A 25,427-nucleotide genomic window follows, 5' to 3' on the forward strand; every position below is an offset into this window, starting at 1 on the left:
ATATCAGAGCAAGACAAAGATATAATTATGAGATTAATTTTTTTTTCTTATTTGAAATTGTGTTTTTCTGGCTTAGTTTGGACAATGTGAGTGAGACAACATCAATTCATTACCTTCCTTAGTGATATGTCAAAGTGAGACAAAGATATAAATATGAGACTCGATTTTTTTTCTCTTTTTTTATATATCACCCTTTCATTTTTCTATTACTGTCTGGATCTTCTGGAAATTTTGTTTTTCTGGCTTAGTTTGGACAATGTGAGTGAGACAACACCAATTTATCACCCTCCTCAGTGATATGTCAAAGTGAGACAAAGATATAAATATGAGACCCGATTTTTTTTCTCTTTTTTCATATATCACCCTCTCATTTCTCTATTACTGTCTGGATCTTCTGGAAATTTTGTTTTTCTGGCTTAGTTTGGACAATGTGAGTGAGACAACACCAATTTATCACCCTCCTCAGTGATATGTCAAAGTGAGACAAAGATATAAATATGAGACCCGATTTTTTTTCTCTTTTTTCATATATCACCCTCTCATTTCTCTATTACTGTCTGGATCTTCTGGAAATTTTGTTTTTCTGGCTTAGTTTGGACAATGTGAGTGAGACAACACCAATTTATCACCCTCCTCAGTGATATGTCAAAGTGAGACAAAGATATAAATATGAGACCCGATTTTTTTTCTCTTTTTTCATATATCACCCTCTCATTTCTCTATTACTGTCTGGATCTTCTGGAAATTTTGTTTTTCTGGCTTAGTTTGGACAATGTGAGTGAGACAACACCAATTTATCACCCTCCTCAGTGTTATGTCAAAGTGAGACAAAGATATAAATATGAGACCCGATTTTTTTTCTCTTTTTTCATATATCACCCTCTCATTTCTCTATTACTGTCTGGATCTTCTGGAAATTTTGTTTTTCTGGCTTAGTTTGGACAATGTGAGTGAGACAACACCAATTTATCACCCTCCTCAGTGATATGTCAAAACGAGACAAAGATATAAATATGATATTTGATTTTTTTTTCTCTTTTTTCATATATCACCCTCTCATTTCTCTATTACTGTCTGGATCTTCTGGAAATTTTGTTTTTCTGGCTTAGTTTGGACAATGTGAGTGAGACAACACCAATTTATCACCCTCCTCAGTGATATGTCAAAACGAGACAAAGATATAAATATGATATTTGATTTTTTTTCTCTTTTTTCATATATCACCCTCTCATTTCTCTATTACTGTCTGGATCTTCTGGAAATTTTGTTTTTCTGGCTTAGTTTGGACAATGTGAGTGAGACAACACCAATTTATCACCCTCCTCAGTGATATGTCAAAGTGAGACAAAGATATAAATATGATATTTGATTTTTTTTCTCTTTTTTCATATATCACCCTCTCATTTCTCTATTACTGTCTGGATCTTCTGGAAATTTTGTTTTTCTGGCTTAGTTTGGACAATGTGAGTGAGACAACACCAATTTATCACCCTCCTCAGTGATATGTCAAAGTGAGACAAAGATATAAATATGATATTTGATTTTTTTTCTCTTTTTTCATATATCACCCTCTCATTTCTCTATTACTGTCTGGATCTTCTGGAAATTTTGTTTTTCTGGCTTAGTTTGGACAATGTGAGTGAGACAACACCAATTTATCACCCTCCTCAGTGATATGTCAAAGTGAGACAAAGATATAAATATGAGACCCGATTTTTTTTCTCTTTTTTCATATATCACCCTCTCATTTCTCTATTACTGTCTGGATCTTCTGGAAATTTTGTTTTTCTGGCTTAGTTTGGACAATGTGAGTGAGACAACACCAATTTATCACCCTCCTCAGTGATATGTCAAAACGAGACAAAGATATAAATATGATATTTGATTTTTTTTCTCTTTTTTCATATATCACCCTCTCATTTCTCTATTACTGTCTGGATCTTCTGGAAATTTTGTTTTTCTGGCTTAGTTTGGACAATGTGAGTGAGACAACACCAATTTATCACCCTCCTCAGTGATATGTCAAAGTGAGACAAAGATATAAATATGATATTTGATTTTTTTTCTCTTTTTTCATATATCACCCTCTCATTTCTCTATTACTGTCTGGATCTTCTGGAAATTTTGTTTTTCTGGCTTAGTTTGGACAATGTGAGTGAGACAACACCAATTTATCACCCTCCTCAGTGATATGTCAAAACGAGACAAAGATATAAATATGATATTTGATTTTTTTTCTCTTTTTTCATATATCACCCTCTCATTTCTCTATTACTGTCTGGATCTTCTGGAAATTTTGTTTTTCTGGCTTAGTTTGGACAATGTGAGTGAGACAACACCAATTTATCACCCTCCTCAGTGATATGTCAAAGTGAGACAAAGATATAAATATGAGACTCGATTTTTTTTCTCTTTTTTCATATATCACCCTCTCATTTCTCTATTACTGTCTGGATCTTCTGGAAATTTTGTTTTTCTGGCTTAGTTTGGACAATGTGAGTGAGACAACACCAATTTATCACCCTTCTCAGTGATATGTCAAAGTGAGACAAAGATATAAATATGAGACTCGATTTTTTTCTGTTTTTTCATATATCACCCTCTCATTTCTCTATTACTGTCTGGATCTTCTGGAAATTTTGTTTTTCTGGCTTAGTTGGAACAATGTGAGTGAGACGACACCAATTTATCACCCTCCTCAGTGATATGTCAAAGTGAGACCAAGATATAAATATGAGACTCGATTTTTTTTCTCTTTTTTCATATATCACCCTCTCATTTTTCTATTAGTGTCTGGATCTTCTGGAAATTTTGTTTTTCTGGCTTAGTTTGAACAATGTGAGTGAGACAACACCAATTTATCACCCTCCTCAGTGATATGTCAAAGTGAGACAAAGATATAAATATGAGACTCGATTTTTTTTCTCTTTTTTCATATATCACCCTCTCATTTTTCTATTACTGTCTGGATCTTCTGGAAATTTTGTTTTTCTGGCTTAGTTTGAACAATGTGAGTGAGACAACACCAATTTATCACCCTCCTCAGTGATATGTCAAAGTGAGACAAAGATATAAATATGAGACTCGATTTTTTTTCTCTTTTTTCATATATCACCATCTCATTTCTCTATTACTGTCTGGATCTTCTGGAAATTTTGTTTTTCTGGCTTAGTTTGGACAATGTGAGTGAGACAACACCAATTTATCACCCTTCTCAGTGATATGTCAAAGTGAGACAAAGATATAAATATGAGACTCGATTTTTTTTCTCTTTTTTCATATATCACCCTCTCATTTTTCTATTACTGTCTGGATCTTCTGGAAATTTTGTTTTTCTGGCTTAGTTTGAACAATGTGAGTGAGACAACACCAATTTATCACCCTCCTCAGTGATATGTCAAAGTGAGACAAAGATATAAATATGAGACTCGATTTTTTTTCTCTTTTTTCATATATCACCATCTCATTTCTCTATTACTGTCTGGATCTTCTGGAAATTTTGTTTTTCTGGCTTAGTTTGGACAATGTGAGTGAGACAACACCAATTTATCACCCTTCTCAGTGATATGTCAAAGTGAGACAAAGATATAAATATGAGACTCGATTTTTTTTCTCTTTTTTCATATATCACCCTCTCATTTTTCTATTACTGTCTGGATCTTCTGGAAATTTTGTTTTTCTGGCTTAGTTTGAACAATGTGAGTGAGACAACACCAATTTATCACCCTCCTCAGTGATATGTCAAAGTGAGACAAAGATATAAATATGAGACCCGATTTTTTTTCTCTTTTTTCATATATCACCCTCTCATTTCTCTATTACTGTCTGGATCTTCTGGAAATTTTGTTTTTCTGGCTTAGTTTGGACAATGTGAGTGAGACAACACCAATTTATCACCCTCCTCAGTGATATGTCAAAGTGAGACAAAGATATAAATATGAGACCCGATTTTTTTTCTCTTTTTTCATATATCACACTCTCATTTCTCTATTACTGTCTGGATCTTCTGGAAATTTTGTTTTTCTGGCTTAGTTTGGACAATGTGAGTGAGACAACACCAATTTATCACCCTCCTCAGTGCTATGTCAAAGTGAGACAAAGATATAAATATGAGACCCGATTTTTTTTCTCTTTTTTCATATATCACCCTCTCATTTCTCTATTACTGTCTGGATCTTCTGGAAATTTTGTTTTTCTGGCTTAGTTTGGACAATGTGAGTGAGACAACACCAATTTATCACCCTCCTCAGTGATATGTCAAAGTGAGACAAAGATATAAATATGAGACCCGATTTTTTTTCTCTTTTTTCATATATCACCCTCTCATTTCTCTATTACTGTCTGGATCTTCTGGAAATTGTGTATTTCTGGCTTAGTTTGGACAGTGTGAGTGAGACAACACCAATTTATCACCCTTCTCAGTGATATGTCAAAGTGAGACCAAGATATAAATATGAGACTCGATTTTTTTTCTCTTTTTTCATATATCACCCTCTCATTTTTCTATTAGTGTCTGGATCTTCTGGAAATTTTGTTTTTCTGGCTTAGTTTGGACAGTGTGAGTGAGACAACACCAATTTATCACCCTTCTCAGTGATATGTCAAAGTGAGACAAAGATATAAATATGAGACTCGATTTTTTTCTGTTTTTTCATATATCACCCTCTCATTTCTCTATTACTGTCTGGATCTTCTGGAAATTTTGTTTTTCTGGCTTAGTTGGAACAATGTGAGTGAGACGACACCAATTTATCACCCTCCTCAGTGATATGTCAAAGTGAGACAAAGATATAAATATGAGACTCGATTTTTTTTCTCTTTTTTCATATATCACCCTCTCATTTTTCTATTAGTGTCTGGATCTTCTGGAAATTTTGTTTTTCTGGCTTAGTTTGGACAGTGTGAGTGAGACAACACCAATTTATCACCCTTCTCAGTGATATGTCAAAGTGAGACAAAGATATAAATATGAGACTCGATTTTTTTTCTCTTTTTTCATATATCACCCTTTCATTTATCTATTACTTTCTGGATCTTCTGGAAATTTTGTTTTTCTGGCTTAGTTTGAACAATGTGAGTGAGACAATACCAATTTATCACCCTTCTCAGTGATATGTCAAAGTGAGACAAAGATATAAATATGAGACTCGATTTTTTTTCTCTTTTTTCATATATCACCCTCTCATTTTTCTATTACTGTCTGGATCTTCTGGAAATTGTGTATTTCTGGCTTAGTTTGGACAATGGGAGTGAGACAACACCAATTTATTACCCTGCTCAGTGATATGTCAAAGTGAGACAAAGATATAAATATGAGACTCGATTTTTTTCTCTTTTTTCATATATCACCCTTTCATTTTCTATTACTGTCTGGATCTTCTGGAAATTGTGTATTTCTGGCTTAGTTTGGACAGTGTGAGTGAGACAACACCAATTTATCACCCTTCTCAGTGATATGTCAAAGTGAGACAAAGATATAAATATGAGACTCGATTTTTTTTCTCTTTTTTCATATATCACCCTCTCATTTTTCTATTAGTGTCTGGATCTTCTGGAAATTTTGTTTTTCTGGCTTAGTTTGGACAGTGTGAGTGAGACAACACCAATTTATCACCCTTCTCAGTGATATGTCAAAGTGAGACAAAGATATAAATATGAGACTCGATTTTTTTCTGTTTTTTCATATATCACCCTCTCATTTCTCTATTACTGTCTGGATCTTCTGGAAATTTTGTTTTTCTGGCTTAGTTGGAACAATGTGAGTGAGACGACACCAATTTATCACCCTCCTCAGTGATATGTCAAAACGAGACAAAGATATAAATATGAGACTCGATTTTTTTCTCTTTTTTCATATATCACCCTCTCATTTTTCTATTACTGTCTGGATCTTCTGGAAATTTTGTTTTTCTGGCTTAGTTTGGACAATTTGAGTGAGACAACACCAATTTATCACCCTCCTCAGTGATATGTCAAAGTGAGACAAAGATATAAATATGAGACTCGATTTTTTTTCTCTTTTTTTATATATCAGCCTCTCATTTTTCTATTACTGTCTGGATCTTCTGGAAATTTTGTTTTTCTGGCTTAGTTTGGACAGTGTGAGTGAGACAACACCAATTTATCACCCTTCTCAGTGATATGTTAAAGTGAGACAAAGATATAAATATGAGGCTTAAAAAAGGGTCAAGATTCTGTTTTGCACAAAAAGATGCCGATAAGATTGACTACTCCTTACCCTACAAAGGGCTCTAATTGCTCATTTTTGCAGAACAAATACTGTATTAAATAGACAATGGGCTCCAAAAACAAATCCCATAGCAAATAGGTGATTTGTTTTTGAAATTTTTACTCTGCTGATTTTTCTATTATTTTTGTCCATTGTTCGTGGCACCCCTCTCGCAATTGAAATTTCACGTTTGGTCACTACAAGTTCTAAATTCACCAAACATTTCCATCATTTCCAGGTATATTCTCGTACTACCAAGAAAGCAAAAGCTCAAAAATCATGGAATCGTTCAAGAACATGGTGCCTCAGTTCGCGACGGTCCTACGCGAGGGCGAAAAACTGACCCTGCGAGCCGAGGACCTGGTGCTGGGAGACGTGGTCGAGGTGAAGTTCGGCGACCGCATCCCCGCCGACATCCGAATCATCGAGTCGCGCGGTTTCAAGGTGGACAACTCCTCGCTAACCGGGGAATCGGAACCGCAAAGTCGCAGCGCCGAGTTCACCCACGAGAATCCCCTGGAAACCAAAAATTTAGCGTTTTTCTCAACCAACGCCGTCGAGGGCACTGCCAAGGGGGTCGTGATCGCTTGCGGTGACAACACCGTCATGGGCCGTATCGCCGGTTTGGCCTCCGGCTTGGACACCGGCGAAACCCCGATCGCCAAAGAAATCCATCATTTCATTCATTTGATCACCGGCGTCGCCGTATTCTTAGGAGTCACGTTCTTCGTTATCGCTTTCATTTTAGGCTACCACTGGCTGGATGCCGTGATCTTCCTTATCGGTATCATCGTAGCGAATGTCCCGGAAGGTCTATTGGCGACAGTTACGGTGTGTCTCACCCTCACGGCCAAAAGGATGGCCTCCAAGAACTGCTTGGTGAAGAATCTGGAGGCGGTGGAAACGTTGGGTTCCACCAGCACCATCTGCTCGGATAAGACCGGTACTTTGACGCAGAACCGGATGACGGTGGCTCATATGTGGTTCGATAATCAGATCATCGAGGCGGACACGACTGAGGATCAGTCGGGGGTGCAGTACGATCGTACCAGTCCGGGATTTAAGGCGCTTTCACGTATCGCGACTTTGTGTAACCGGGCTGAATTTAAACCGGGACAGAATAACGTGCCGATATTGAAACGGGAAGTTAACGGAGACGCTTCTGAGGCCGCTTTGTTGAAGTGTATGGAATTGGCGTTGGGTGACGTTATGGCCATTAGGAAGAAGAATAAGAAGGTGAGTTATAGTTTACTCATTGGTTCATTATACAGTTGTGGCCAAAAAATAATAAGTGCATATCAAATTTCGCTATACAGTGCATCCCAAAAGTTATGTCTAAATTCATTTAAAATTCAGGGGTGTTTTCGAAAAAAACACACTCAGAGCCATCGATTTTTATTTCAAGTTACGCATTTTTGTACGCGAAGTTTGTATACAGGGTGTCATTGAAACGGTGTAAAAAAATTCGGGGGGTGATAGTACTCCTAAAAATTTTAAAAAAAGTTCCTATAACTATAGGGCGGAAAATGCATATTAAGGGAGTTAGGGGCACTGAAAGGGTAAATTTAAAAAACGGTTTTTTGAAATTGTAGGCTTAAAAAACGAGATAAAATTTCGAAAAAAAATCCTCTGCCATAAATTTTGACCCAAAATCAAATGGTGATACTGAAAAATAATTTGGAAAATCGGAAAGGGTAGTTTTTGCAAGGGTAGGGGGTTAATTCGTGAATAACTTTTTTTAGGTTATTTTTTTCGCAACGTGGGTTCATTTTTTAAAAACTACATACTTTTTCCTACAACAAAGGTACTCTTGTTGCACATCGCCCAGAACGATGGTTTTCGAGAAAATTGAAGGCAAAAAGTTTGCTCTGATGGGTTGCTAACTGGTTAAACAACATAAACCTATGAAAGTTATGGGGTTTCAAAAGTAAACACGTAGTTATTAAATAATTAATTGAAAAATCTAAATTTTATGATTTTTAAAACATCTTATTGCTTTAAAAAACGAAATAAACCAATTACCAAAATTCCTTATTAAAATAATGCATTTCTTAATTCATTCATAGTAAATGTTCAAAGTGACCACCATTCATTTCAATGCAGACATCTGCTCTTCTTCTCCATGATCTGCGTACCCTGTGGAATATCCCTGGGGTTGTACGAATTTGATTGGAACCGTCGATAATGCGTTGACGTAGTTGCTCTTCAGTATTAATCGGCACTGAGTAAACCAAAGTTTTCAAGTGGCCCCAGAAGTAGAAATCTAATGGATTAAGATCTGGTGATCTTGCTGGCCAAGCTTGTGGACCACCACGTCCTATCCAACGCCTCTCAAAAACTTGGTTTAAATGATTCCTCACCGCTAGCGGAAAATGAGCTGGTGCACCATCATGCATAAAATACGTGATCTGCCTCTGTGCTATGGGAACTTCCTCCAAAAGTGCTGGTAGATCATGTATTAGAAAATTAAGGTAACTTTGACCATTTAGCCTAAAATGTTTATTATTATAAATAACAAGCGACTTTTCAAAAGGTGTCAAATTAACCTCGGGGGTAGAAAAAATGGTCCAATATGTCTATCGCCAAGAATTCCCGCCCAAACATTAACTGAGAATCGAATTTGGTGTCGACTTTCCACAACAGCATGAGGGTTCTCATCGGACCAGTGATGTGTATTATGGTAATTGAAAATTCCATTTCTTGTAAACCCAGCTTCATCCGTGCATAAAATATTTGCCAAAAAAAGGGGTTCTTGTACCTGTTTTCTTAATAACCAACGACAGAAGATGACTCGAGCGGGATAGTCTGCCGGAGCAAGAGCTTGTACCCTTTGGATGTGATACGGATGCAGGAGTTGAGTCTTAAGAGTCATCCACACAGAATGGCGACTCACGTTTTCCCGCGCTGCAATTCTCCTTACAGATATCCCCGGATCTTCCTCTACATGTGCTAAAATGCGCTCCTTAACATCAGGTGTACGTACCATCAAGTTACGGCCACGGTCTTGATTTCTATGTCCAAATGAACCTGTGTCTCTTAGGCGCTAATGAATTCTCGCAAATATCCGGTGAGAAGGTGCCCTGCGATTTGGATATTTTTGGACATACAAGCGCTTAGCCAAAAGACCGTTTCCGTTGCTCTTCCATAAATAAAATGCATATCTGCCAGTTCACACACAGGGTATTCCATAATTTGTGAAATTTTACGTTTACGCACACTTCAACAACAATCAACTGACAAAAATATTTATGAACCAGAACATTTCTTTTGCGTACATGCAAAATAAATAAAGTAAGTATGCATTTAATAAGGAATTTTGGTAATTGGTTTATTTCGTTTTTTTAAAGCAATACGATGTTTTAAAAATCATGAAATTTAGATTTTTCAATTAATTATTTAATAACTACTTGTTTACTTTTGAAACCCCATAACTTTCATAAGTTTATGTTGTTTAACCAGTTAGCAGCCCATCAGAGCAAACTTTTTGCCTTCAATTTTCTCGAAAACCATCGTTCTGGGCGATGTGCAACAAGAGTACCTTTTTTGTAGGAAAAAGTATGTAGTTTTTAAAAAATGAACCCACGTTGCGAAGAAAATAACCTAAAAAAAGTTATTCACGAATTAACCCCCTACCCTTGCAAAAACTACCCTTTCCGATTTTCCAAATTATTTTTCAGTATCACCATTTGATTTTGGGTCAAAATTTATGGCAGAGGATTTTTTTTCGAAATTTTATCTCGTTTTTTAAGCCTACAATTTCAAAAACCCGTTTTTTAAATTTACCCTTTCAGTGCCCCTAACTCCCTTAATATGCATTTTCCACCCTATAGTTATAGGAACTTTTTTTTAAATTTTTAGGAGTACTATCACCCCCCGAATTTTTTTACACCATTTCAATGACACCCTGTATACAGTGTTGCTCAAAAATAAATTACGACCATCAACTTAATTTTTTCAAATGAAAGCACCTTTTTTTTTATCTCATTTTTGAATTACGCGTGGAATTCTACGTATGTGTTATGCATCATGTCCTATACCTAAAGTCAACAGTTATCGAAAAAAAGACGACTCATGTAACGAATAAAAAAAGAACAAAAATTGAGTTAAATGTTCAAAATGGTTGCCATTCACGGCTTGACAATATCCAAGGCGATCAATAAAGTCTCGTTGCACAGTTATGTCGCGCACTTTTCTGCGAATTCTCTCTTTCAAGTCGTCTAGATTATGTGGCCTATTAACAAATACCTTCGACTTGAGGTATCCCTACAAAAAAAAGTCCATTGGTGTTAGGTCAGGCGGCCTAGCAGGCCATTCGATGGGTCCTCTCCTTCTTATCCACCAATTGGGAAAGGTTTCATCCAAAAATGTACGCACAGTGGCAGCATAGTGCAGAGGAGCGCTTTTATCTTTTAAAAGCAAGTTTGTTTAAGAATCTTGTGGACAAAAAAAGGGGTAATTCTTTAATGTAACTATTTGGTCTCCGTTTATTCAGATAAAAAGATTTGTTTGTGATATTTTCCATAAATACAAGTCAGTTTCAAAAAGATTCATTGCATCGCGTTAGTAGATATGGGTCGCGCAAAGCATTGTAGCCCCAAAGAAAGGCGTCTTATTTTGCAATTGAGGAGTCAATTGCAAATATAAAACCTATGCGTTTATTGCAAATGTGCATCATCTTGTGCAATTTCCAGGGTTTTAAAAACACAAAATAAAACGAAAAATGTTCCTGAAAATCCACACGGAAAACTGATAAGCTTATTGTTCGCGAAGTCAGTAAACTGGCATTTATTAAGAATAATTTTAATGAAAATTTTCAAATTAACGATGATCAACTTATTTAATTCAGATGGAAGATTATTCGTTAGAAGGAGAAAGAATGAAGAATATAATGCTAGAAACACAATAGGCACAGTTAAGCACGGAGGTGAAAATATCAAACTGTAGGGCTGTTTTTCCTACAGTGGAGTAGGTCCCATATTTTGGATTAAAGAGACCACGACAAAAGAAATTTATTTGGATATTTTATATGCCAAAGAGAACATGCCTATAAAGCGGGTGTATCAACATGATAACGACCCTAAACATACGGCACGTATTGGTAAACGATGGTTTACACAAAATAGGGTTTCGGTTCTGGAATGGCTATCACAATCGCCTGACCTTAACCCTATTGAAAACCTTTGGAAGGAGCTGAAAAACCGAGTAGCTTGTAAAAAAACAACAAATAAGCAAGATTTATGAAAGAAAGTTCAGGAAACCTAGTATTCCATCTCAGTTGAAACATGTCAAAAGTTGATCGATTCTATGCCACAAAGATAGTGTTTATATATTCAAAATAAGTGTGTATACAGATTTCTCGAAGGCCTTTGATAGGTTTGGTTATGAACATCTGGTTTGGAAGTTTGGGGCTATGGGCCTTTGGTCGAATTTTGTCACAGTTTTTTGACTGGTCGCACACAGTTGGTCAGGATAAGTAATTATATCTTTAATGGTATTGAAGTATCTTCAGGCGTGCCTCAAGGTTTGCATATTGGACCAGTCGTTTTTAACTTGTTCATAAGAGATTTTGAGTGATGTAATTGTTCATTCAAAACATCTTGCTTTTGCTGATGATTTTAAACTGTATAAAGCCATTGAGTCATATCTTGATGGATTTAAATAGTGTTGCTGAGTGGTGTAATAGCAATAGTCTGGAACCGAATGTAAAGAAGTGTGTATGTATTTCGTTTGGACGTTCTAATAAAATTATTAATTAATATTACACAATCAACAATAATGAACTCAAGTCAGTTGATACAGTTAAAGACTTGGGTGTTCTTTGATACCAAGTTAACTTTTTTGCCGCACATTTTGGACATTATTAACAGGAGTATGCGTAGTCTTTGTTTTATCACTAGAAAAGGTGTACATATTTCACCTTACTGTTTCAAATTACTTTATTACTTTTTGGTACGTTCCTTGCTTGAGTATGAGTCTGTAATTTGGTCCCCTTATTATGACTCTCATATTGAACGCCTTGAGGCTGTACAAAGAAGATTCTTAAGATCCCTTGCTTAAAGAGCTGAAGTTAATATTTTTCGTAATTATTACATCGACTATAATGCTATCAGTGTCCAGTTTAATATCCCTAATCTTGAAATCAGACGGCATTATTCTGATGCTTTAATGTTTTATAAGATCTTAAATGGTTTATATCATTGTCCTACTGTCTTGGAAGCAATTCCTTTTAACACCTATCAAAGAAGGATCAACTCTTCTATGTTTCGTTTACCCTTTCATGCGGCCAACTATGGGTTTTTTTCTCCACTGACTAGGACTTTGCGTTTCTTTAATGAAAATAGTTTGGATCCATTTTCCGGCGGCTTACGGACATTCAAATTAAAAATAAATAATCTTACACTTTAGAAAGAATAAAGGTTATTCTATCAAGTACTGACTCGCTTATCTAATGCTGTCGTTTGTTTTGCGGTACATTGTCATTATAATTTTTTATGACCATTTTTGAAAAATACTCTTATATTTTTATCCACCATAAAACGTGTAAGAAATCAATTACTTAATAACAATTACAAATTAAACAGGCAAAAAATAACGTGTATCCATTTTTTTTATCACTGATGGCATATGTTGTACAAATATGAAATCGTTATTGTTTTTTTCTCTGTAGCACATTATATTATTAGGAATATTCAAATGAAATCAGGCACTCTTATTTTTTTGACCACCACCGGTTTTTTTGACCATGTTTCTCGGTTATGACTAGAAAGAAAGAAACTTACCGACAAATATTTCAATGAGTTCGGAAAATTCCCATTTTTCTAGTAATTCCTCCGCTGCTTCCATTACCACAACTCACTAACTACTAAGACTATTAAAGACATACTTAATATGATATTTATTCATTCTTTCCAAGGTATGCGAGGTTCCATTCAACTCGACCAACAAATACCAAGTCTCCATCCACGAAAACGAAGATCCCAACGATCCCCGTCACATTTTGGTGATGAAGGGCGCCCCGGAACGTATCCTGGAACGGTGCAGCACCATCTTCATTTGCGGCAAAGAGAAGGTCCTGGACGAGGAGATGAAGGAGGCGTTCAACAACGCATACCTCGAGCTCGGCGGTTTAGGCGAACGTGTCTTGGGTTTCTGCGATTTCATGCTGCCCACCGATAAATACCCGATCGGGTACAAATTCAATTGCGACGACCCGAATTTCCCGTTGGACGGACTCAGGTACACTCACAAAAAAAAATTATCTTTAATTTAAACGTGTATACTTCTATGAAATATTTCCTTACACCAACACTAGTATTTTTTAAACTTCATAGACATGGCTCAAGTACTCTTTTTTTTTATAGAAAGTTAACTATTATTTGAAAATTCTCCAGATAATTGTTTTAAGAGATACTTTTCCTTTTAAGTCTTTAAAGTTATTATTGGAAAGACTAAGTTTATTCAATTAATCTAAATATATTCTTTCTTTTAGATGCTGTAATACAGAATCATTAAACTGATCTTAAATTACGTACTTACTAACTTTTATTTTTGATTAACTATTATTTTGGTATGTTTTTAATTGTCCTAAGAGTATGCTGTGCTCGATTTAAAACTACACATTTTTTATTTAACTTTGCAGTTTTTTAATATGTGGTCCAAAAAGTTCGTAATTTAAAGCATTCTAGCATTAGTATCGAATATTAGAGTTTTCGTCGATTTTTCTGAAAAGGAGAGGCAATTTTAAGTCTAAAGTGTCAAGTCAATGACCTTTGGATTACAGTGTAGCTCTTATTTATTTATCGTACTTTAAAACACAAAATAATTGTTAGTACATTAAAAGAATGCTTACTACTGATAAAAACTAATGCCTAATATCTACCTAAAATAACCAAACTTAGACAAAAAAAACACTATACATCTAAATAAAATTTTAAGACTTAAAAGCTTTTGCAGACTAGGATTTGTTTTAAATGCATCCTCTATTTGTTTCACAGAAGAGTTTAATAAGTCTATATCATACTTAATTTTCACATGGTTACATTCTTCTAATATCTTATTTATAGGTGAAAAATCACTCTTATTCTTAGATGTATTTTTGAAACATGAAATTTAATATTATTTATTAAAAAGTAGTCTTCATATTTAATGTGATTTACGACATAATAGATAAAAAGGATTGAATGCAAATTTCTCCTGTATTAATATAGCATTATAGGAAATCATATATACCAAACCTTCTGACGTAAAGGAACTCAAAAATGGTTTTTGAACCTTTTCAATAGGATCAACGTTAATTTCGACCCATATTATAAAGGCATACTGCAAGTGAGGTCTTACTAGTGCATTGTATAATGAATGATATTAGGGTTTCAATTATTTAAAAAAAAAATGAGTAACGAATTAACAGTCCAAGAGTTCTGCATACCTTTCCAACGATGATCCGATGATGTTCAATAAATTTTAAATTTTGCTGACAGTACAGTACTCCAAGATCTATGCAAGTATTTTTTCTTCCAATCTCGTACAAAGTTAGAAATTTTGTATTGGTTCTCTATGTATTGTGTTTTTTAAGTGATAGTTAAAACATAATACTTGGAAGTTTTTAGAAACATTTTGTTATCATTGAACCGTTGATTTACTGAGTTCAGATCACATTGCAGCATCCCCGAATCCTGAAGATTTGAGATTTCTCAGAGGACCTTAAATCACCCGCAGGCTTGTTGAAAATTTCACACAGGGAAGCAAATCGTTAATAAATATAGCAAACAGAAGAGGACCCAAGTCACTACCTTCTGATACTCCTGAGGTTGATATAGGTGGCTTAGATAAAGTATTCAACACTTTAACTTAATTAACCCATCAGAAAAGTATGACCTCAGAAACATACATGCTCCAAATTTGCTTAGTTTTTCAAGAAGTATAGAGCGATCAACTTTATCAAAAGCTTTAGCGCAGTCAGTAAAAATGACTGAACACACAAATTTATCTATAAAGTGATTATATTTTTAAAAGTTGCTATAAAGCACATTATTGAATATTTTGAACTGGATTGATGACAGCCTGTAGTTCTCAACATTACTAGCAATACCAGATTTAAATATAACCGTTATAACTGCATGTTTTAACTTATCTGGAAATTTACTTTAAGAGAAAAATTAGTGTGAGAGGCCCAGAAAAAGAAAAGATTTATTGTCCTTACCTATGGCATTTTTTTGGTTTTAGTTTTTTTAATGCTTTGGAGAACTTTCTCAATTGTTATTTTTGAATAATAAAAACCCCCTTGATCAGTGTTTTATTAAAACTACTAGATCTTTGAAAAATCGAGCAAAAGTATTGTCGACAATAATTGAGACGATTCATCTTAGAAATTAGCTGCTCAACAATGCAGTTGGCGCAGGTGTCTACCAACTCCGTTCTTAAGCAGGTCCTTTACATGGTGTATCTTAATTATTGTTAATGACTTCATTGTATAATTCAAAATCAATTCCTCTAACTGATTCAAATTCTAATTTTTTTAAAATTTTTGTAGATATTGTACTCTATCTTTATTTTAAAATATAATAATATAAGGTATTGTAGGATAGCAATTATTTTCCGAATTTTGGTAAATTATATTAAAAATTTTTCCGCGAAATAATAAAGTAAATTCAGTGGAATATATATTTTTTACATTAGTTTTTTTCAACGTTGTAGGCCTTATACTGAGTATCAAAGTTAGAGACCCAATTGGTACACTAACAATTTACACATTTTCGATTGGATGAATCCATCAAAATATCTATAATTTCTACAAAAAAAACGGTTAATCCTTATAATAGATAAGATATTTTTTGTAAATAATCAAACAAATTTCCAGTAGATATTTTTTTTCGCAGCTGTTATAAGTAAAGTATATTTTTATCTATTAATTTATTTATTATAAGAGTCATATCATATTTATGTATTCCTTCGAAAAGACCGTGTATAGTATAATGTCATTCATTCCTAATTCAATCTTCTTTATTGCCAACTTTATTTTCAAAATCGGTGGTAAAATATTGTGGTAGTCTTATTTCATTTTGTTTTTCTTTTAGTAATTTTCAGAATTCATCTTTCGGAGAGGTACAAATTCGGCAATAATTTGTAGATACAAAGCTTTCATTAAACCCTAATAATGAATCAAGCCCTGCATTGTCGTTAATTATCGTAAAGTATCCAATTTTCTCCAGTTCTACCTTGGAGAAATACGGGCTGCACTTTCCTATCTTGGTCTTTTATAAACTACGGTTTACCAATAACTTTAGATTTAACTGAAACTTAAATTTCTAGTTTCAAAATGTCAAGCAAATAACGCCCTTTTTTAATGAAGGTATTGTAATAGAAATTTTGGTACAAAGCAAAACTATTAAATTAAATGTTCAAGATGCTTTCCTCCCATTTCCTGACAATACGCAACCTTAGTCAGCTTCATTTGTTATGCGTTGTTTTAAGTCCTCTATATTTTCAGGTTTAGTGACAAATACTCTAAAAATTATCTAAAGGGGAGAGGTCTGGGGACCTAGCTGGCCATTCTATGGTACCTCCTGTCTAGCCATCTACTTGGAAAAGTAAAATTTAATTAATTACGCACCTCACTTTCCTACTATAGTGCGGAGGAGCTCCATTTTGTTGAAACGATACCTGTCTGCGGTTTTTTAAAATACTTACTACGGTAGTCAGGTTTCCCTCAATTACGTGGATTCCAAATATCGCACCCCACACATTAACTTTTTGGGGACATTGGTTACGCACTTCCTTCCTACACTTATTTGGTGGGTTTAAAATGCCATGAAGCATAAACGTAGGTTCATCCGAAAACACAACGTTATTTATTGACCCTCCTCATTGTTGAGGATTTTGACTGATCAGATCTAATACTTTAATGCCGCGAGTTTCGTCGAACCTCTTTACTATTTTCTGCACAGTTGGATTTCGATTTGGAAATAAATTAGTGATCTCTTCGTATGGTCTAAAACGATCTCTATAACCTTGTTAATGTAATTTTTTCTCTTTTTTTTAATTGTTCCAATTCGGACAATATAAATCTATTAATCAAAGTCAAAGTGTCCCACCTGCCACCTGTGCCACAAAAAAGTATCGAGAGTTAAATAATTGAGATTTTAAAGCCTGATAAAGTTTTTCAAAATGTTGATTCTCAATTATTGATATTTCTAAAAAAGTTCAAGTCAAAGTCAAAACGTGCTTTATTGTTTAAAAAATATACATTTTTGTTAACAAAGCATGATATATGTACTGATACTCAAAATATAGCTTAACAAGATGAATGAAAATAATTATACCTCAATAAAGTAGTAAAATATAAATTATAAAATATACAAAGTAGTGGTAAAACATATTATTTAAGTAATACAACCAATTATGAAATAGTAAAACAGAATAAAATATCAAAATTTGACAAAACTTAATACTGAAAGTATAAAAAATAAAAGGACTATTACTATATTATTATTAATAAAATGAAAGGTACCCATAAAACTATACAATAACCAACAACAAGGACGTCTCGATAGAACTCTTCCAAGTCATAATAAGGTTTGCTTAGAAGTGACTTCTTCAGCAATCTTCTAAAAGTACTTAATGAATTATTTGATTTTAAACCAATAGGCAAATGATTAAAAACTTTTCGACTTTCATATAACAATGACCTCTTCGCCAAAGTACCGTTAGGAATCGGTAAGGGTAAATTAAATTTCTGACAAAGTTCAAGTTAGATATTTTTTTTCGAGAGCTTTTGGAGACACTGTCTAGGTAGTACTCAAGTTAAACAATACAAATGATTTGGGTCATATAAACGTAAAAAATTAGGCTGAATACGCGTACGCAATTTCATTTTAATAGTCAAACAGTAAATACGATTTAACTGGATCGTTTACTTACCTCTGAATGTTTTAATAACAGTTTCATGCATACTCGAAATTTTCAATAGGTATTTTACTGCTAAAATATTTTTTTAAAAACCGTTCCAAATGGTCTGGCACAATGAAAATTAGAATCACTTTACTCGAAAACAACGAAAAACGGTAGTGGATTGTGTGTATGGGAGTAATCAGACAAGAAAGGCATCGGACACGTTATGCGAGTTCTTTAGACCAAGTACCAGTCTCTTCTTTTAAAGATTCTATATACTTGGGGTCATATACTCGCGTACATAATTTACTATCTTCATATGGTCAAAATTTAAAGACTCCATATTATTAAATTAAAAACAGGCGCTTTTGAATTAATGCTACTTCTTTATTTCTATAAAATATTTTATAGAAATTAAACTATGTGAGAAATTCTTTTGAGGAAAGTGGCTCGTCTCAATTACTCACTTTATCAAATTAAAATCATATATACAAGGGAACGTTTTTCCTTGGTGTATGGGGTTATTTTTTATGTGATTTCGTGATAGATAATTTAATTTAATAGTCAATCTTAATCATAACATCTCTAGAAACTATTTTTTCTTGAAATAGAGAGGGACGCACTTAATGCACGCAACAATTCTCCTACACATGACAAGATAATTATTAAAAGTATATTCAAATTCAAATCCTTATTATCCAGAATTGACTATTTTAGCTTCTTGATTCCAAAGAAGCTAAAATTTCAAACATTCTATACCTAAATCTACACTATCTCTATCTCTTTATAAAACTATATATTCTTTTTATTATATTATATTCGATATGATTTTTCCCATCACTAGATTCGTAGGACTGATGTCGATGATCGATCCGCCGCGTGCCGCAGTACCGGACGCGGTCGCCAAATGTCGTAGCGCCGGCATCAAGGTCATCATGGTAACCGGAGATCATCCGATCACCGCGAAAGCGATCGCCAAGTCGGTCGGGATCATTTCCGAAGGAAACGAAACGGTGGAGGATATCGCTCAACGACTCAACATTCCCGTATCTGAGGTTAATCCGAGGGAGGCAAAAGCGGCCGTGGTGCACGGCTCCGAGCTGCGAGATTTGGCTTCTGAGCAGTTGGACGAGATCCTGAGGTATCACACGGAAATCGTGTTCGCTAGAACGTCGCCGCAACAGAAGTTGATTATTGTGGAGGGGTGTCAGAGGATGGGCGCCATTGTGGCTGTAACCGGTGAGTTTTTTTTTTTCGTGGTTTTAAACCGAGGTTTATCCAAGTTGTTGAGTCGGGTGCGTAAATTTAGTTTTACATTCATAAACTTACCAGCACAGCCAGTGAAATTCAAAAACTAGCCTTATTATTACAAATATTGAGAGTTACTGACAAAGCCTCGCTTTGAGTTAAAATAATCCTAATAAAGTACAAGTATCACAGAGTACAGAAAGTCGTTCTTGAGTATTTAAATGGAAAGTGGGTATAAAATACATTGAAAATGAAATCAATAACATTAGAATACATAAAAAATAAAATTTGTCATTTATAAAACGCAAACTATGTAATTAGATAAAAGAGACTATTAATTCCAGATGGTTACTTTAAAATATTCGTCCTGGTTGTAAAAGTTTTTGAGACCAACATTTTCTTAAAAGCTTTCCCAGATCTAACAGGATAGTCTGTTGATCTAATTTTAAAAGGAAAGTGGTTAAAGATTTCCTTACTCATATAAATAATATTTTTATTCGCTCTCTGTATAGTGTGGACAATGTGAAACTGTAAGTGTCTCTTATAATTTCATTTTTATGATTTTTGAATATAATACTTGCAATCTATAAGATATAGAAGGGAAAAAAAAGTTAAAATTTTATAGTTTACAAAAAAAGGATGACACGATGCCCGATATCCTTCTAAACAGAAAGAGGATCCCTCTTTTTTAAAATATAAACAATATGTCAAACTTGTATTGAGCACATGAGCCTCAAAAACATATACCGTAACTTAGGTGAGACTCGACAAGACTATAAGAGCATAGTATCCAGAACAAACCCTATAACATACCTTGGTAATATGCTCTTGAAATTTAAGCCCATTAACCCTAAAAATTTGTCAAAACGGTGCCTTAGGATAGGCTAATTGTTCAACACAACATTATTCATAAATCACTTAAAACACATTTGCTCTTGAGAAATTAAAATAAAGATTATTTGCATCACTTCTTAATTATTTCAAAATCAGTGTTCACAATCATTTTAAGATCTGTCAAAAAATGGTGATGTCATCAGGAAACATAATGACAAGTCAGTAATATATAACAAGAAAAATAGTGCTTCCAAGGATGAGCCTTAAAAGCCATATCTCTCTAGTATAAGTTTGTGTTTTTTTATTTTATTCAATCGAATTGGATATTTCTCAGCATTTTAAAAGATTCTTGATTCATTTGTATATTTAATTGTAAATATATACAACTGGCATAGCTCTTTCTTGAGTGCTAAGTGCACGTCCCTGCATTTGGAGTCGAGAAGAACCAAGGCTTAAATTAAAGAGAGAATTAAAAAAAAAATGTCCTTAATTATTTATGAATTTCAATCCTTGAAAAACAGCAAAAGAGCTCATCACTAGCCAAATCATAATTATCTACTTGTTTTTTAAAAATTTGATCACAATTTATGGTTTTATTAAAAAATGTACCCAGGTGAACGAGTCTCCTATTTGACATACTCATCCACGGAATTTCAATGATTTTATATGATACCTTATCAATTTTTTTTAAGTTAAATATAAAACGGCAACAATTTAATTTCTATTCTGTAACTTTGAAATTGTATAAGACAGCGATCATAAACAAAGTCCTCGTAGGTAAAGTGGAAAAGAATAAGAGTCTAAGATAATTAATTTTTAATTAATATTTAAAATATCTCGACTATTGTATAGTTGTTTAAAACATACCTTAGCTTTTTGTATTACATTCTTAGAATGCCCCTTAAAATTTAGCTCACAATCAATTAAAAGTCCCGTATTAAGCTCAGTGGTGATATTCGCACATCAGCATTATATATGATCAAAAGCAGCGGTCCCAATATCCTTGTGGGACCTCTGCACTTACTGGAATATTTTTCACCTAATTGAGTCCTGTTTTCGATACATGAAGCAACGAATTATGTAGAATCTAATTTAAATCCATAATATTTAGGCTTTACAATAAGTAGTTCGTGATTTATTGCATCGAAGGCTTTTGACTAATCCAGGAATACAAGGATGGTCTTCAATCCCTCATCGTATGCTTGAATAATTTCATTTGTAACCACTTTTATTAAAGGACTAGTTCTTGAATGCGGTTTTTGGAATCCATTTTGAAAATCTGGAATAATACTATTTAAACTGAAAAATTCATGCATTTCCTTTATATAAGATTTTTGATATAGCTGGTAGAATTGAGATTATTCGCAGATCAAATAATGGCTTGCAGGACTTTGTTTTAGGTATTGATTTGCCTATACTTCTTCTCCAAGTATCTGCAAAATAATTTTGCTTAACACAAGATTCTTAAAACATTGAATGCCTAGAATAAGCCTAATCAATTTTTCATTTAATATATAATTTTCTTAATCCACTACATATTTTTTTAATGTGTAGTATTTTGTAGCAGGTAAAAAATATTCTCTTTAAAAGTTTTGTTCATTTGCTGACTAATAATATATACTTTGACAGTAATCAATAAATTTTTCAGAATAAAAAAAAGATGCCTGGCAAAAAAATTAATGAAAAAAAAAGCAACTTGGCAACGTAGAACACCTCTATATTTACAATGCACGTATCCGATGTTGCCACCTTGTGTTGTTTTTCTTAATATTTTTTCATATCTGTGAAGCTAGCGCCCGATCGATATCCAGCAACCAAAAATCTAGAACGCAACATATGTCTTTTGCTAGCATCCTATACTATAGTCCGCGCCCGCTGTTATTTAATCGATATAATCCCCGTATCTCCTGAAATTCCCAAGGAATTTTAATATTTTTGTCCGGATATTAACAATCAATAACTAAATCGATTTATAGTGGTTATAAACCTCTACAAACTAAAGTTTTTTGGTAAAAAATTATTAAGTTGTTAAATGTTAAAAAATATAAAGGACTGTGTAACTCCTAACGGCTATAAGGAAAAGTTCTATCTATATCCTTTGGAAGTTATAGTCGTTTGTAGAGGTTTGCAACCTTCTCAAGAAGAAAAAAGTTTAATTCAAATCTTTTGGGAATTCCAGGAGATACGGAAATTATGTTGATTAAATAATTAGGGGCGCCAACTATAAATATGTTGCTGACAAACGACATATGCTGTGTTCTCGATATTTGTTGCTGGATATCGACCAGATACTACCTTCATTTTTTCAGCATTAATTTTGCGACATTTCGGGTTCGAATAAGTAATATATTTGCTAGATCTTAATAATATACCTAATTACACATTTTTATTAATATTTTGCTATCCAATACTTCTAGTCGAGCGAAACATGTAACCTTCGTTATTTTAGTAAATGTATTTGTGATGCTGTAGATTTCGTGTTTTTTACCTTTTATAAAAGTGTATGACCAGCATCTTTGGGATAATGGATGAATTTTTCGAGTTTTATATTATAACCTAGAAGGATGACACAATTGACACCTAACTCGCCTATGAAAGGAAAAATTTGAATTGCCTTTTTTCCAATATAAGTGAGATACTTCAGACTTATAATTTTTCAGCAAAAAGGGAGTTTTTAGTCTGAAACCACTCAAAACATTCTTTTAATACTAATACTGTAGGAAAGGTGCACCATCCAAAAGTAAACAACGAGCGCCAATTAGGAATTTAAAAAAATAACAATAAATTAATCATAAACAATCAACAAAATTTTCTAATAGTCTTTCATCACAGCAGTAAATAAATAAAGTAGTCTTAGTAGACTAAGTAAGTCGGATAGTAGTCAGAGTTACTTTTATTTAACAATTTTCGTCCCTGATTAATATTAATAGAATTTGTCTTAAAGGAACTATCTATATAAGGAACTGAATATGTAGCTACATAATTATATAATTTTAGTACTATATCCTTTTTATTTTATTAATTTGTCTTAAAATAATGAAAAGTTATAAGGATTTTTTCTGAGGCACTTTTATTTATAAATTCACGTTCTTTATCATAATAACATTTGTCTGAAAAGAAACTTGAAATTTTGACAGTTTTAATACAAATGGTCTGTAGCTGACTATATATAGGCTTCATAGCTACATGATTTCACTACCATCTATTTTTTAAATATTTATTTAAAAAATTGCGGCTTTCATTAGTTTGAATAAAATTTGTCTCAAAAGAAAATGATTTTTTTTACAAGTTTGCTATATCTGATTATATATACACGTACCAAAGTTGCCAAATACTTTTATCGCGTGAATATTTCTGGGTAAAATTTACGGCGTTGCCGCTGTGTGTGGAAATTTGGTGATTTAAAGAATCCAAATTAAAAAAAATTGTTAGTGTTTAGTGTAAATATAGTACAAGATAGTTTTGGTTATTAAACGAGTTTCACTCTTTCTTTTGCTTTATAATAAAGAATGCAACTCAGCTTCTGCTAATTATAATAATTTATTATATCACTTTATTTTCTTCCGTTAAAATTGAGTAATCACTAGTAACATGGAATACTAAGCATGTTTATCAGCAAAATATCCCCTCTTCCCCTGTGTAGATGTTGCGCTCAATCTAAAGCAGCCAATGCTTATTCCAGTGTATTCAATGTTTTAAGACAAGAAGACCTACCTTAAGTATAGTGGTCGTTATACCATTGCTACCACATGCCTCAGTTTTTATGCTGTGAAGTACCTGACTCACCTCATTAATTGTGCATAAATTAAAGAAAAATATACATGCAAGTATATGGTATATCAAAGACAGCAACACAAATTATGTTGTCCTTAGTAATAAAGTACGTCAATGCTCACTTAATTAACTATGAAAAAGTTGTCTTATTTTACATGTTTTACCCGTTAGGTGACGGCGTGAACGACTCGCCAGCCCTCAAAAAAGCGGACATCGGCGTAGCGATGGGCATCGCCGGCTCGGACGTGTCCAAACAAGCGGCCGACATGATTTTACTCGACGACAATTTCGCCTCGATCGTGACCGGGGTGGAGGAGGGCCGACTCATCTTCGACAACTTGAAGAAATCGATCGCGTACACCCTCACCTCGAACATTCCCGAAATCTCTCCCTTTTTGGCTTTTATCCTTTGCGACATTCCTTTACCGCTCGGCACCGTTACTATCCTTTGCATCGATCTCGGAACCGACATGGTGAGTTCAGATTTTTCCTCTAGTAATAAGTTTTTTTTTTACGTGCGGGTGTGTGACCAGGCTAAAGAAGGTGCGTGGTTTGGTTTTGATTTATCGGTTTTGAAGTGACCTATTAGTGTTAATAAAAAATGCAATGAAATGTATGAATACAAATAATTTATGTTTAAAAGTACTCAATGCAACTAAAAATGATGACACCGCACAAGGCATTTTTAACTAGATACTCCATAATCTTGTCCTTCATTCAGCATTATATTTTCCTATAAAACATCTTATAGACACTAGACAGCATGGCTTCATGAAGGGCAGATCCACTACTACTAATCTTATTACGATCACGGAATTTATATCGGATTCTATAAATGATAATTCTCAAGTTGATGTAGTCTATACAAGTTTCTCGAAAACTTTAGACTGTCTCGACCATTCCATTCTTAGATCAAATCTTTTTGACCAATTTGGGTTTTCATCTCGTTGAACTTTTCTTATCTCTTCTTATCTTACAAAACGTCCTCAACAGGTTGAATGCTTTGGACACAGCTCTACTACTAGTTCAGGCGTACCACAAGACTCCATATTGGGACCTCTACTTTTCAACTCATTTATTAATACCATTTCTAAGGACGTAGAAGTAAACAGCTTATTATACTGTAATGATAAAAAATTATACTGTAGAATTGATACTATTGAAGACTGCATTAACCCATTAAGGCCCATCTTTTTTTTTGAATTTCTATTTGAGTTTTGGTTAACATGTTTGTTTTGGCTCAAAAAAATTAAAATTTTTTTTTTTTGATTTTTGGGTCATTTTTTTAATTATTGGGTCAAAAAATAGACCGTCCTCATATGAGGACGCTGGGCTTATATAATATATGTAATCCCATATTGAAATATAAAAAAAAACCAATAAGTAAATACAAAAACTTCATATATTACAAGATAAAACTAATGTACTGATAAAAAAATCAGAGGTGTTTATGAAA

At 33.7% G+C, this 25,427-nt stretch overlaps 1 protein-coding gene across 11 annotated transcripts in view; it reads left to right on the forward strand.

The window, feature by feature from the left end:
* LOC126735606 (sodium/potassium-transporting ATPase subunit alpha) overlaps window positions 1-25,427 on the forward strand; it is a 129,425-nt gene that overhangs the window by 71,467 nt on the left and 32,531 nt on the right. For all 11 annotated transcript variants that reach the window (XR_007660472.1, XM_050439662.1, XM_050439659.1 and 8 more), the window contains 4 exons: window positions 6,468-7,465; window positions 13,143-13,465; window positions 18,960-19,354; window positions 24,143-24,444. Coding sequence is in view for 10 of the 11 variants with exons in the window: in XM_050439662.1 (XP_050295619.1) it covers window positions 6,468-7,465; window positions 13,143-13,465; window positions 18,960-19,354; window positions 24,143-24,444 (2,018 nt within the window). In the remaining variant the exon portion in view is untranslated. The remainder of the gene's footprint in view (window positions 1-6,467; window positions 7,466-13,142; window positions 13,466-18,959; window positions 19,355-24,142; window positions 24,445-25,427) is intronic.

This window comes from Anthonomus grandis, chromosome 4 (assembly GCF_022605725.1).
Source record: "Anthonomus grandis grandis chromosome 4, icAntGran1.3, whole genome shotgun sequence".
Taxonomy (NCBI): domain Eukaryota; kingdom Metazoa; phylum Arthropoda; class Insecta; order Coleoptera; family Curculionidae; genus Anthonomus; species Anthonomus grandis.